Below are 14,117 nucleotides of genomic sequence, written 5' to 3' on the forward strand. Positions count from 1 at the left end.
GGCGTGGGCGCGTTTCTGGATGAGCGACCCCCACCCCCTGCATCCCACCACGACCACCACCACCCACCCACCACCACCACATCGCCCCCCACCCACCACCACTACATCGCCCCCCACCACCACCACGACTCCATCGCCCCCCACCCACCACCACCACATCACCCCCCACCCACCATTCCATCGCCCCCCACCCACCACCACCACCACTCCATCGCCCCCCACCACCACCATGACTCCATCGCCCCCCACCCACCACCCACTCCATCGCCCCACACCCACCACCACCACATCGCCCCCCACCCACCACCACCACTCCATCGCCCCCCACCCACCACCACTCCATCGCCCCCCCCCACCACCCATTCCATTGCCCCCCACCCACCACCACCACATCGCCCCCCACCCACCACCACCACTCCATCGCCCCCCACCACCACCATGACTCCATCGCCCCCCACCCACCACCCACTCCATCGCTCCCCACCCACCACCACCACATTGCCCTCCACCCACCACCACCACTCCATCGCCCCACACCCACCACCACCACATCGCCCCCCACCCACCACCACCACTCCATCGCCCCCCACCCACTACCACTCCATCGCCCCCCACCACCACCCACTCCATCGCTTCCACCCACCACCACCACATCGCCCCCCACCCACCACTCCATCGCCCCCCACCACCACCCACTCCATCGCCCCCCACCCACCACCACCACATCGCCCCCCACCCACCACCACCACTCCATCGCCCCCCACCCATCGGCGCTTGAAGGCGGCGATTCTTCTTCTTCCCTCTCGCTCTCTCGCTCTCACCCCAGCGGCATCCCCCTAACCCACCTACCCACTCCCCTCCCACGACGCCTTATTTACGTCATTCCGTACGTAGGCAGACGCGGCTGTTGACGACTTTCATTGAGGTTATTCGTCGAGGCAACGCAGGGGACTCGCACACGCCACGCAATCTCTCGCACAGACCCACGGTGTCTCTGCTTCTCACACAGACCCACGGTGTCTCTCCCTCTCACACAGACTCTGGGTGTCTCTCCCTCTCCCACAGACTCTGGGTGTCTCTGCCTCTCGCACAGACTCTGGGTGTCTCTGCCTCTCGCACAGACTCTGGGTGTCTCTCCCTCTCACACAGACTCTGGGTGTCTCTGCCTCTCGCACAGACTCTGGGTGTCTCTCCCTCTCACACAGACTCTGGGTGTCTCTGCCTCTCACACAGACTCTGGGTGTCTCTCCCTCTCGCACCAGACTCTGGGTGTTTCTGCCTCTCACACAGACTCTACGTGTCTCTGCCTCTCACACCAGACTCTGGGTGTCTCTGCAGCTCGCACAGACTCTGGGTGTTCTCCCTCTCGCACAGACTCTGGGTGTCTCTCACTCTCGCACAGACTCTGGGTGTCTCTGCCTCTCACACAGACTCTGGGTGTCTCTGCAGCTCGCACAGACTCTGGGTGTTCTCCCTCTCGCACAGACTCTGGGTGTCTCTCACTCTCGCACAGACTCTGGGTGTCTCTGCCTCTCACACAGACTCTGGGTGTCTCTGCCTCTCGCACAGACTCTGGGTGTCTCTCCCTCTCGCACCAGACTCTGGGTGTATCTGCCTCTCCCACAGACTCTGGGTGTATCTGCCTCTCCCACAGACTCTGGGTGTCTCTGCCTCTCGCACAGACTCTGGGTGTCTCTGCCTCTCGCACAGACTCTGGGTGTCTCTCCCTCTTACACCAGACTCAGCCCACACACGCGCTCCTCCTGCCCTCGCTCGCGTCCTCACCGAGCTAAACACAGGCGCATCAGCATCATCAGCAGCAGCATCAGCACCAGCCCCGTGCGGACAGCACCATGCTTGAGGTGTCCGTCTCCAAGTCCAGCCTCGGTGAGCGAAGTCGCACACACTCACACATACACATACATGCACACACGCGACCAAGATGATGATCGTCAGGATGATGATGGTTGAGATCGTAATGAATTTGGTGGTCATGATGGTTGTGACAATTTTGGTGATGCTGGTCATGATTGTCTTGGTGATGATCGAGATGCTGATGATTTTTGTGGTCATAATGGTAGTAGTCATGATGATGCTGGTGATGACGATGATCACGATGATGTTTGTCTTGATGAGTGTTTGTTTTGATGAGCGTTGATGAATGATGCTGATAATTATCATCATCATCATGGCCAACATGATGTCGATGAATGAAAAGCATGCCGTATGTTCATGTCTAAGCACGTACGTCTAACATACACACACACTGTAGAATGTAATTTGAAATTTGGCAACATGTAAGGGGCGTTTTCTATAAAAAAAAAACATTTGCTGAGCAGCGTCGGTGGGCAGGAGCCGTGCACCATCAGCAATAACCGAGCGTGCGCACAGCGGATGTGCGCTGCTCCGTCTGTTATCGATCGCTGCTTCGTGTATCGTCGCCACGGTCAGAATACGCTCGGGGTGCAGTCGACGTACGCGCGCGTGTGTGTGTGTCTAAGTGTCGCTTTGATTCCACAGCAAATCACGGGCGAAGGAAGGGCCACGTTGTTGTTTTGTATCCGTCTTGGCAAGTGCGGCACTGTACCGTGTTAGTGTAATAATTTCATTCGTAAAATATCACGGCGTTAACGCATCATGTATAATTTACTCTTGACGCTGTCGCCAACAAACTACGTTCAAACGGACTGTCTGCCTCTTCGTGGTTTTTTTTTGTCCTGAATTTGAGAGAAAACAATATTGCATTTGAATGACGTGGATAATTCATGTGCACTGGTGGAAAATGAGCGATGGACACCGGTCTGAATATTTCATGACAACCTTAATGCAATTAAATATTAATGCCTATACATTCGCATACTGTATCAGACAATGGTGCGTGTCTTCTCCATTAATGCATGTATATACTCGTATTATGTATCAACTATAAGTCCAATGAAAGTGACGTCTAGAAAACTGATAGATGAGTACACGTTTATATAACAAACGCATGTTGTAACCAGTGATTGCAAATTTCGTTACTTAAATGGAATAGTTTTTCTTTCATGTACGTTACATTTTTTATGTATCCCGTGAGATATAGTGTATCGGACAGCTTGCTTGCTAGAAATAGCGGCAGCGTCGGATGTAAAATGGGGAAAAAAAGAAAGGTTGTATTCTCACGATATGCCACATTCTGCGAAATGATGATTTATTGAGTGCTCGGCGTGATGTCACTACGCCTTAGCAGGCCGACCTAATGCAGAGGCTCGAACAATTCCGTCTGTGATGATCGACTAATCGAGATTAAGCATCTCCCCCCTATTATGTACTGTGCAATCATTACCCCTGGTGTCAAGTAAAACATGTTACCAATCGTATGGTCACGAATACAGTAATGTGCTATTCATGACCATACGGCTGATAATATATATTCTACTCTTGCGTATGGTATAATGTAGCGAAATGTCAATGTCGAGATCTGCTGGCCACGAGAGGGCTTCACGGCGGAATAAGATGGATAAGCTGACTCTGCGGCTCATTATTATATCCATCTTTCCAAATAAAAAAAGTATTCTTACACAACCCATCGGGCCCACGACATCTGGGAGTACATCATTGCACGAAATGCAACAGATTTAGCATCTGTTATGTAACATGCAGTGCAATGATTGCGTATAATATAAAAACATTATTTTCTAAAGTGTACGCTCATGCTTAGTGGTAATTTAAATAACATTTTCCAATAAGACATTTTACTGGAACGCTATTACTGTGTGTGTTTTTTTATCACTTTGGGCTAAATACTATTTTACCAAACACACCCTCAAAAACATTGTGTCTGAGGACTGTTTCAGGAGGGTCCAACTGTACATATTCTTATTACTCCTACATCGACATGGATAGATCATTATCATGCATCTTGAGTGGTTTATTCTACCAGTTTAAAAACATTTTAATCCCTCATCAGCCTTGCAAGAAGCTAACAATTCTAATAGCATTTGCCTAAGCAAGCAAATCGTGGGCTGGTTTTCAGTCTCATTAACGGCATGTGGCTTGTTAAACAATGATGGGTAGCCTGATTGTATATATAAAAGCAAAACATGAACGCTATGGGGCCCATTGAACACCGTACAGCAATGCAATATAGCACATCATTTATTACAGTAAAGCTGTTGTGGTGGCTTATGAGTATGACAATGAAAAGAATGAGCACAAAGTGGTCTCTTTCACCACGTAAAATGCATGAACATTTTAGTTACGCAGCCAATGAAGGTTCAGGTCGAATGTTTGCATGAGAATTTGGCTAAGTAGGTTTTAACGTCCCGAGTCTCAACAGCAGAATAAACCCTAAACAGGCCCCATGGTTGAATCTTGATTTGAAGCTTTCGTAACTGGAGGAATCCACACTCTTTGGTTCTTTTGGTAAATTAACGTAGCTAGAAAAAAAATCCAGCAGTGGAACTGCTGAAATTTTTCCGCCTGAGGACGACCGCTTGTGTTGCGATCGAAACGTCGTGATATATTATTTTTTATTTTGTTTTATTTTTCTACCTACGCGACTTTACCGAAAGAACCAAAGAGTAAGGCCCCATGGTGTTTACGGAGGGCACTTGGCGATGACGTGAGACAACCGTGCAGCATTTGTTTAACAAGTTACACTGCTGATGAGACAGATCGGTGTTCTTCACTCATTTTCAGAGGGGGGACCCACTTTCGCCGATAAGACATCATTGGAACTATTGGGTTTGACAGCATGATTGGGTGTTTTCACATGTTGTGTATTATCGAGGGCCGCAAGTCAGAGGTCGCACTAAAGGCCACCAGGGGCCGCCAGTGGCCCGTGGGCCTTGCAATGAAGAACACGAAGACAGATGAAGACATTTTAAAGCTGTACAAAGTTTGCTAAAAAAATACCGTTTCGATGCATTGAACTGTGGAAGGCACCTAAGTGAATGGACTAACATTTTGCTTTATTTTTACGTGGTGAATGATAACAAAATTACAATCTTATGCCACCACCAATATCGAACAATACATTCAATTATTAAGCGATTTTATATGTGGTAGAATATTTTATCACCTGCTGAAAACTCGCATAGAGGGATGAAACTAAAAATACGAACAGATCAACTGCCTACTTGCCATGGAGAATTGTGGTCACTGTGTAACCCACATATCTTGATCTCAGCGTGACTAGCCCCGTGTCCCGAGTGTTGGCTTACAATGTGTGCCGCCGCACCACGTAACAAAGTGGCATTGCTAGAGAATGCACACGGGGTCTCGCGCAAGCAAAGCATCAGCTCTCTACTGCTGAGCTATAGAATGCGATCAATAGGCCTCGGCAAGGTGAGGTAAAAGTTCAAATCAACGAGCCTACCTTTACCCTACCTTTTACCCTTACCCCATACAAATTACCCGATTACATGGGTAATTACTGGGGTACTACTACACATGAACAAGGTTTATAACAGGTAAATGCGAGGAAGAGTGCTTTATTCATCTAGAATACTCTCGATGATTCCAATTTGAAATAGAGGCCACGGACTGCGCCAAGGAGCTTTTAGTGAGCGGTAAACAAGGTGTTTACAGGGTAATACTTTGCGCTACCTTTACCCTACCCTTTACCTTACCCCTTGGCATGTCGACACCTTTACCCTTTACCATTTTACCCAGAAAAAAGGGTAAATTACCTTACCTTGCCGAGGCCAGCGATCAATATTCCGGTTGAATATTAGCCGATGGAATACTGTACTTGAAAATAATTTTGATAAAAAAACAAATCGGTACCTGTATCTTAATATTGGTGTGTCATGTATGTGCCTCATCCCCTTCTTTTACAGACGTGTCACCAATTGTGCTGGCACTCGTTGGCGTCACGCTGTTGGTCGTGACACTCTCAGCCTCGGCATACGCGTGGATCTGTTGCCTGGGTAAAACCAGGAGAGCAAGCAAATCGTCGCCCATTAAACTTGCTCACATTTTAAAGGGCATAAATGTATACTCTGAAGAAGTTGGCGAAGTGAAGTGCTATGAGAACAAACACGAGGTGGAACCCTTCAAGGACAACCAAAATAGGAGCCTAAAGCCACCCGTCATGGTTCAAAATGTAACACTAGCCCAGTCCGGCAATCTCACACTGGCCAGCCCCGATGGCAACCAAAACACAATCCGCAGCACACCCGGGCTCGAACTGGGCTCGCCGCAAAACCCATCCTGTCGCTCGTTCAGCGAGCAGAGCTCTCCCGCAAGTCGCACCGACTGCGACGGTAGAGGCGCCGAAGACTTGTCGTCGAGCAAGAGCCCTTCCCCGTTCTCTCTTGACAGTGAAGACGTACACCTGGGCACACTCCTCTTTGCCGTCGAGTACAATTTCCAAAAGCAAGCGTTTGTGGTCACAATTCGGGAGGCGCGCAGTCTCCCCGTAATGGACGATCAGACGGGCAGCTCTGACCCATACGTGAAAATGACCATCTTGCCTGATAAGAAGCACAAGATCAAAACACGAGTGCTCAGGAGAACGCTGGATCCCATGTTCGACGAAACGTTTACCTTCTATGGCATTGCCTACAATCAGCTCCAGAGTCTCGTCCTGCACTTTCTCGTTCTGAGCTTTGATAGATTCTCCCGAGATGACGTTATTGGTGAGGTGATGGTGCCCTTGGCTGGAATTGATTTGAGTCCCGACAAGGTATTTTTGAGCCGAGACATCACAAAGAGAAATGTACAGGTGAGGTAATTGTTTTTCACAGGAGCGGAGAGCTGTAACTCACATCTTTGATAGGATATGGCAAAACGATGTTATACTCATGATTTAAAACTTTATTCATTTCCTGGCATTTAAACTCGGCAGAAAGCTTTGCACATGGCCTACACTTTTTGAAATAAGGATTGAGCATTAAAACAATTAAAATATTGTTTTAGAGGATTAGATCATACAGAACAAAATCAATAAATTGGACGATTTTATGAATAGGATCTTGGTTTTTTTCTTAATGTTACGTGCTTATATATTCAAAGTAATATATTAATTTATAATATATTCATATATTCATTTATATTACCCTTTATATGTTAGGCAGTCTTTTTTGTTACACAGTTCATATTACAGAAATGAAATGAGTCAAGCTGGTCCCGCTTTCTGCCCAAAATTGCGATGTGAAGCTTACCATGGCACGGATGATTTTCTCTGTTTTACACTCGAGTGAAAAATAAATCCCACATAAATCACCATGCTCAGTTAAGGGAGAACAGTATATGATAATAAATGTATTTATGCTTTCCAATAACTATTACTATTGGTGTAGTGACGCGTTTATAATAATAATACATTGACAAAAGACTGAAAGGCCTTAAAATAAAGTGCCAATTATGGAGTACTTAAAAATGTTAAACGCTTTTAAATAAGGTGTTCCATCAAACACACTTGAAACACATTTAATGCATTGTATGCGACTAATGAGTCCCATAATTTATTTTTATCACAATCTTCATCAACTTCACCACCTTTATATTAATCACCGGGTATTTTATATTCAGTGTTGGTTAAAGCCCTTTCCTATGCAAACAACATTGCATTGGGTGCTCGTTAGCTGCAACATTTTCTTTATATATAAACATGACTTTTCTATTATCATTCAATTATCACTTAACAGCCCTTTCACTGATGCTCACCCTGGATTATATCCAGTACCATGTTCATAAATGTAATTGATCATTATCACGTTTGTAAAAACAAAAACATAATCAATTTAATAAATAGCTAAAAACCATTTAGCTGGATGATGATGATCATAGAGTTGTGTGCACAGACAAAGCAGGGACATTAACTAAATGTGTGCTGCTTTAATGATTAATGGTGTCCAAAACACAGCATTTCAGGATCAAAATTGGATAAAATATGTTATAATGCATGCTTTTATTCCGAATTCAGTCACGATGTATAATGTTACTTTATTAAATTAGTCCAATAGGAGGTAACATTATGTAGTCGGTGTTATACTTCTGCATACTGACATGGTGCAGCTAAGATCCTCGATTTGAACTCCAGATACCCACATACAATTGCATCTGGTTTTCGAGTAGAGTAAATTTGTAAGCTAATGGTTCCTGTACAGTAAATTAGTTACGTAAAGGTTACATATTGGGAACAATAGCTGCACAAAACATATTATTTTTTTGTTAAATCTACTTTGGCAACCTCTGAGTACTAAAGGTAGAAATATTAATTGTTGCTGGATACATATATTATAATTCTTACAGAAAACAACTGTATCGACAACATGACATCATGAAGGAACACAATATAGTAAAAGAGCCTCGCGGAAGAGGCAATGAAAATAGCGTCACAGTCCCATATTTTGGAGTTGTTCTGTGCCATTTGACTTGGTTATCAATCGTGATGCATTATAGTCGCTGGTGAAATTCACTAAACAGCAATGTGGAGTATATTCTTGATTTTAAAATGCTCCAGTTATTAGAGTTATTGACATCCGTCTCTATATCACGATGACGTTTCTCAATCGTAATCGCTTTTCGTTTGTTGCACGTTTACGTCTTGTTTAGAAATCGGTGGGACGCGGAGAGATCCTGGTCTCGCTGTGTTATCACCCAGCGGCGAGCAGACTAACTGTGGTTGTGCTGAAGGCAAGGCACCTTCCAAAAACAGACATCGTCGGTCTCTCAGGTATGGCCGCTCAAAACACCAAAAAGTCACAACCAGACGAATGGCAACACCCTTATTATAATAGCGTGAATACATTGCTGTGGTTTTTTGAACGGACAAAGAACAGGATTTTTTCTTAATAAAAAAAATGTTTGGTGTTTTTACATAAACTGTGCATGACTGCTAAATCAACAACAAAAATGCAGTTTTCAAATTAGCACGTTCAACATTTGAAACTCTGACTTTTATGTGCAAAATTATCAGATCACCAAACCACACTGAACACACCTTCACTTGTTAGATCTTCAAAAGCACAGTTGAGCCTGGTTAGCACAAATAATACCAGGCATGGTAGGCTTCGTATGTGAGGTGGCCAGGAGATGGCAGTAAAATAATGGATTAACAAATCTCTCTTGTGCCGAGCTTTGAGTATTATCATGCAATATTTTTGTTTCGTTTTCTCCGAGGACTCCGGTGTTCTCCCACATGCCAGACAAAAAGTCGAATTGGCCAAGCGTCGTAACAGTATAGGCTGCTCATGCGAAATAGTCTTGAGACTAAGCGAGGCTTTCCTGGGTAAAGGGAACATGCAATATAGAAATCCTATATGTAATTCCATGCCCCCACTCGCCTTCCCTCCCCACATATCTCAGTTTGTAAGTCTAAATCTTGGTCCGAGGTTGACTCATTCCCTAGTACCGCATGCATAGATAACATAAGCATCAACAATTATTTAACAACATGTGGTATATGCGCCATTATTATAGTGCAAGCCAATTATGAAGGTGCTATGTTTCATAGACAGTATAATCTGGCAGTAGGGGACAATGTTGCCGCGTGGTATTCCAACATCAATACATTTGGGAGTTCTTTGTAAAATGTAGAAGATATATCCCTTCATATCGGCACACATGGTCTACTCTCTTTTTGAATAATGTCCCTGGATCTTTAACATCCACTCTGAAGTAGATACCAGATATACGGTATTAACCAGGGCAGCCACTGGACTCGAACTGGGAACCTGTGTAACGAGTGTGAAATGCACTACCACTCGTGAATATTACCAATCCCCAAAAGTGTAACGCTTTATTGGAACTAAACGGGTGCGTGCCATGCGGCATGGGTGTTTCCTAAGAGAGAAATATGGAATTGTTGGCATTAGCTCAAGACCACCAGTAGAGATCAGCACAGTCCGTACTTAAAAGTGGAGATCTTTTAAGGAATGGAACATATGATAGCTGCATTAAATGAGAATGGTATTTAAAAATGTGTCTTTTGGGGAGGTAGTGAATGTTGTCTTTGTGAAAACTGTCACTAAACACTGGAGAACATAAAATCTGGAAATCTAAATCCCCAATGCTAACTTTTTTTTTATAATTTTGAGTTTACCCTAACTTGTACAGTGTATTTAACAAGACTTCCAAGCTAAGGAAAGTCGAGGTTTTTCTTCAGAATGTGTTAATTTTACAGTATTTGTATCCATAAAATTAATAGACTCGGAGTTTTCAAAAATTTTGCATTAAGTTTACCATAAACTGGTATTTTGGTAATTTAAAAAAGTGATTTATATTCCCAAACAAATCTTGCACAATGCCTACAAATGCAATGATATCTAAAGACACAGTACGAGCATGAGGAGGAGAGAGGTCAAGTTAAGAGGTCGTTAGTGTGAAGAGCGACTGGCATCGGAATTAGAAGAGTTGTATGAGTGAAAAACACAACATAAGGTGTAGTATAGTGAAAGTGGAAATTAAAGTGAAAGCATTGATCGCCTGCTCAAACACTCGGTGGTACAACCTTTCAACTCTGAGCCAATGGTAGAACTTTTACATTTCTATAGTTGGGTCAGTAACTTTCATTGAACAAAGGAATATACAGGAGGCGAATTATATGCATGAAATCTTTTTGTCCTGAAACCAGCAAACGTTGCTCACATAAGGTTTATGTGTACCAGGAGGCAAAGCATGCACAACAAGTAGTATCGGTCCTCAATGGGGCCAGACACTCAATGACAATAGAAACGGTTGTTTTGTAGAGCTTGGAAAAAAATAATAGAACCCACTGACCTCTCCCAAATGACTTCACTATTCATTACCAAGGACATGCTCATGACCATGTAAGCACACGTACTAATTCTACTCCTCTCACTTCTGCATCATTCATCAAATGCAGTTACCATCACCTCATGTCACCTCTTTCCAGGTCTTAAGCCTTTTTTCTGCTCCACTAGGAATCTGACTTTTCCACTTCTCTGCTCCTACATTCATTTTTTTAATCCCTCGTCTATGAATGTAAAGAAGCCCTCTGTTCAGCGCGATAATGCCACCTTGTACACTGCTGTAAAAGCCCCATCTGTGAGCGTGGTTACATTGTTCAATTTTGCAGGAGAGTCATGGGTTGAAGGTTATGTTTGTGTCTGTTATTCCCCCACCGTAGACCCATACGTGAAGGTGAACATATACAGTGGGAAACGACGGTTTGCCAAGAAGAAGACGCACGTCAAGAAGTGCACGCTAAACCCAGTCTTCAACGAGTCGTTTGTGTTTGAGCTGCCCGAGGAAGGCCTTTCTGACCTGGCCGTCGAGCTCACAGTGGTGGACTTTGACCGTACCACCAAGGACGAGGTGATTGGGAGGCTGGCCCTGGGGCCTGGCACTGAGCACTGGCGCGAGGTTTGTGAGAATCCACGCCGCCAGATCGCCAAGTGGCACCCGCTGAGCGAGTGCTGACTGCCGACAACCGGGCCCTCCGGAAGACCACAACAATCTGTAGCAGCGGTTTTATTTGTTCAATTTTATTTGCATATCTATGTATATATTATTGAGAGTTGCTTGAAAATGTAATGGGCTGGAAATGGAAACTTTTGTGCCACTTTATAGATATAAACAAGGTCGTGGAGACCAGGTTTTAGGCCACTGGGTACACTAGATGTGTTTTTGTATTTTACTGAACATCACTGTGGATCAACAATGAGTAAAGTTTAGCTTCCAATAGTTTTAGCAGTCCATTAAAAATATTATGCCTTTATACATTTCAGCTTAAGAAGCAACATAAACATCCTCTAAATTTTCTGGCCTGGAAAATTGACGTTGCATTATTTACAAATGTAATATTTGACATTTCACACGTAGATATATTCCACACATCTTGAAACATATGCCATTTTGCAAAACCATTAAAAAGGACAAATATTTGACTAAATAGTGGAGCATCATTGTCTCTGGCACAAAAATAATTTGATAACATCACGAAACAAACTCATTTTGATCCACAGAAGTAGACTACAAGTGGATCTGGAATTGGGTTTGGTTTCATACCCCCTGATTATGAAATACATCGCCTTGTTTTACACGGCTTAAGAATTATAACCATGTATTATTTTTATTCCTCGTATACCTCGTTTGCCATTTTCATAAAATTGGGGGCCTAAGTTATGAATCATTTCACTTGGTCACCTGATAAGTAAAGGTCCACTCGCATCTGTTTTGGAAACATCTCCTAACCATATAAAATCACATGTTCATGCCCCTGATGTATTTATTGTTGTAGGTGTTATTTGAATGTGTCACTTAATAAGTGTTTATATTCGCAGCCACTGTAAAATGTAAATGTGGCAAAAAAAATTTAAATAACCTGTGGCTAAACTATCAATTGGCACAAGGCAATTCGATCAGAGAATTTTGAATCGTTATAAGATTTACATGAACCTGGGGAAAAGTAAACTTGATAGAATACACGAATGCAATTTTAAACAGTGCACAGTATAATAATAGTCATTTAATTGGGTCGCCACAGTGACGAGATGTTAGCTGCCTCGCCTGGTATACAGGAGGTTGTGGGTTCGATCCCGACCCTGACGCCTGTATATTTGGAGTTGGCATGTTCTCCCCATGGTCGTGTAGATTTTTGTCCGGGTCCTCCCGTGTTTCCCTCCACATTTATAAACATGTGTTTAGAGTATTTGGCGACTATAAATTTCCACATGACAAGACAATTCGTTGAGCTATCATTTGTGGCCAGGTGACTTCTGAAAAAGAGCTATAGAGCTCAGTCGGCCTTACTTATTAAAATTAAAATAGTTTAGTTTATAATATATATTTTGTTTCATTTTTACTTACGTTTAATTTGTTTAGTTTCGTTTGAATTCTCTGGGGAAATTAATCCCTTCAGACTATAAGCATGGCTTGATGCACTTTATTTCAGGAGTAAAATATTACTCGCACACGAGCAGTACCCTCACCTCCCAAAGACTTCCACTTACCCACACCTTATTGATTGTTGCACATTTCGTTTGGCCATACCTTTGCCTTTTAGAAGTATCGTTTTGCACAAATTCTAGACATTAGCGGGAAGTCGAAACTAAAGTTAATATAATTATCCACAATAGAAAACGTGGAATTTTCCACAATCTATAATATTTCTTAACAGCATTCAGAATATATGAATACACTGCATACAAATACATCAGATGAATCCTTCAACAGCTGGATATAAAATGAAATGGAATTTTGGCCTACACAATGAATAGCAACTACCATCTGGCTAAAACCAAAATCCTATTATATACATTGAAACAAACATGACTCATTATGCACATACATACATTAGTCCTAGATTACACATATTCATATGAAACGTGAGCGTGCATGTGTGTAGGCATCATGAAAACGACAGCTCATAATTGATCGCACAAATGTAATATCGCAATATATATACCAGTATATATATAATGTAGCACATCGGGTCATATTACAGTGTTCAATATGCCAGGTCGCCATGTATGTGGACCATGCAGACCCTGTCAGAGTGACAGCTTCTGTCCCACATCTGAATCAAGGCGTGTCGTGTCAACTGAAACATTAATTTACTTACGCATATATTTATTTTGTTTCGTTTTGGTGTCCTGCCTGCTTGTGCCACTCGTGTGCCTGTTCAGAAAATGCTGTGAATGTTTACATTGTCTCGTGCACTTGGGGGACAAATGTGCACCTTTGCTGTATACAGTGCGTACTGCATTAAATCTGTTCTGCAAACGAATTCATGAACGGCATTCCTGTTGTGTACACCTTGTGTTATTTCGTGTTTTAAAGAGAGGGAGGATTCAAAATCACAATGACTTAAGCATGAAGTCACTTGTTATATTCAGTGATTTTTATTTTATGCAAAGTTATTGTCTTACTCCTAATACCATACACAGTATTTTGGCCATCTGTGCAGGATAGTGATATATTCTGTTTACACGGATCATGTTTTGAATGCTATATGATTAACAGACCCTACCGTACATTAAACTATTCAAAATGTAAATATAAACGTGCTTTTTTACTTACGTTATTGATTTGTATATAATTACTGCATACATTAAAAAATAAATGTTAACAAATGTGTTTGAGATTTTTTTTTTCATCTTTGTTTAAAAAAAAATCTTTGACCCTTTTTACCCATCATTATTTTTTCTATAAAACTATTAATA

The 14,117-nt window shown here is 42.9% G+C and overlaps 1 protein-coding gene across 3 annotated transcripts in view; it reads left to right on the forward strand.

The window, feature by feature from the left end:
• Positions 1–13,867, forward strand: part of LOC144953845 (synaptotagmin-11-like) — a 31,521-nt gene extending 17,654 nt beyond the window's left edge. Inside the window, exons 2-5 of one of the 3 annotated variants that reach the window (XM_078884516.1) lie at positions 1,740–1,887; positions 5,823–6,709; positions 8,545–8,665; positions 11,081–13,867. In XM_078884516.1, the coding sequence (XP_078740642.1) occupies positions 1,854–1,887; positions 5,823–6,709; positions 8,545–8,665; positions 11,081–11,373 (1,335 nt within the window). In that variant the 5' untranslated portion in view covers positions 1,740–1,853 and the 3' untranslated portion in view covers positions 11,374–13,867. Of the gene's footprint in view, positions 1–1,358; positions 1,888–2,302; positions 2,447–5,822; positions 6,710–8,544; positions 8,666–11,080 lie in introns of those variants that run through there. The other 2 variants (XM_078884510.1, XM_078884503.1) reach the window with 2 other exon arrangements.
• Positions 13,868–14,117: the final 250 nt, after the last annotated feature.

The sequence above is a fragment of the Lampetra fluviatilis genome, chromosome 3, assembly GCF_964198595.1.
Source record: "Lampetra fluviatilis chromosome 3, kcLamFluv1.1, whole genome shotgun sequence".
NCBI lineage: Eukaryota > Metazoa > Chordata > Hyperoartia > Petromyzontiformes > Petromyzontidae > Lampetra > Lampetra fluviatilis.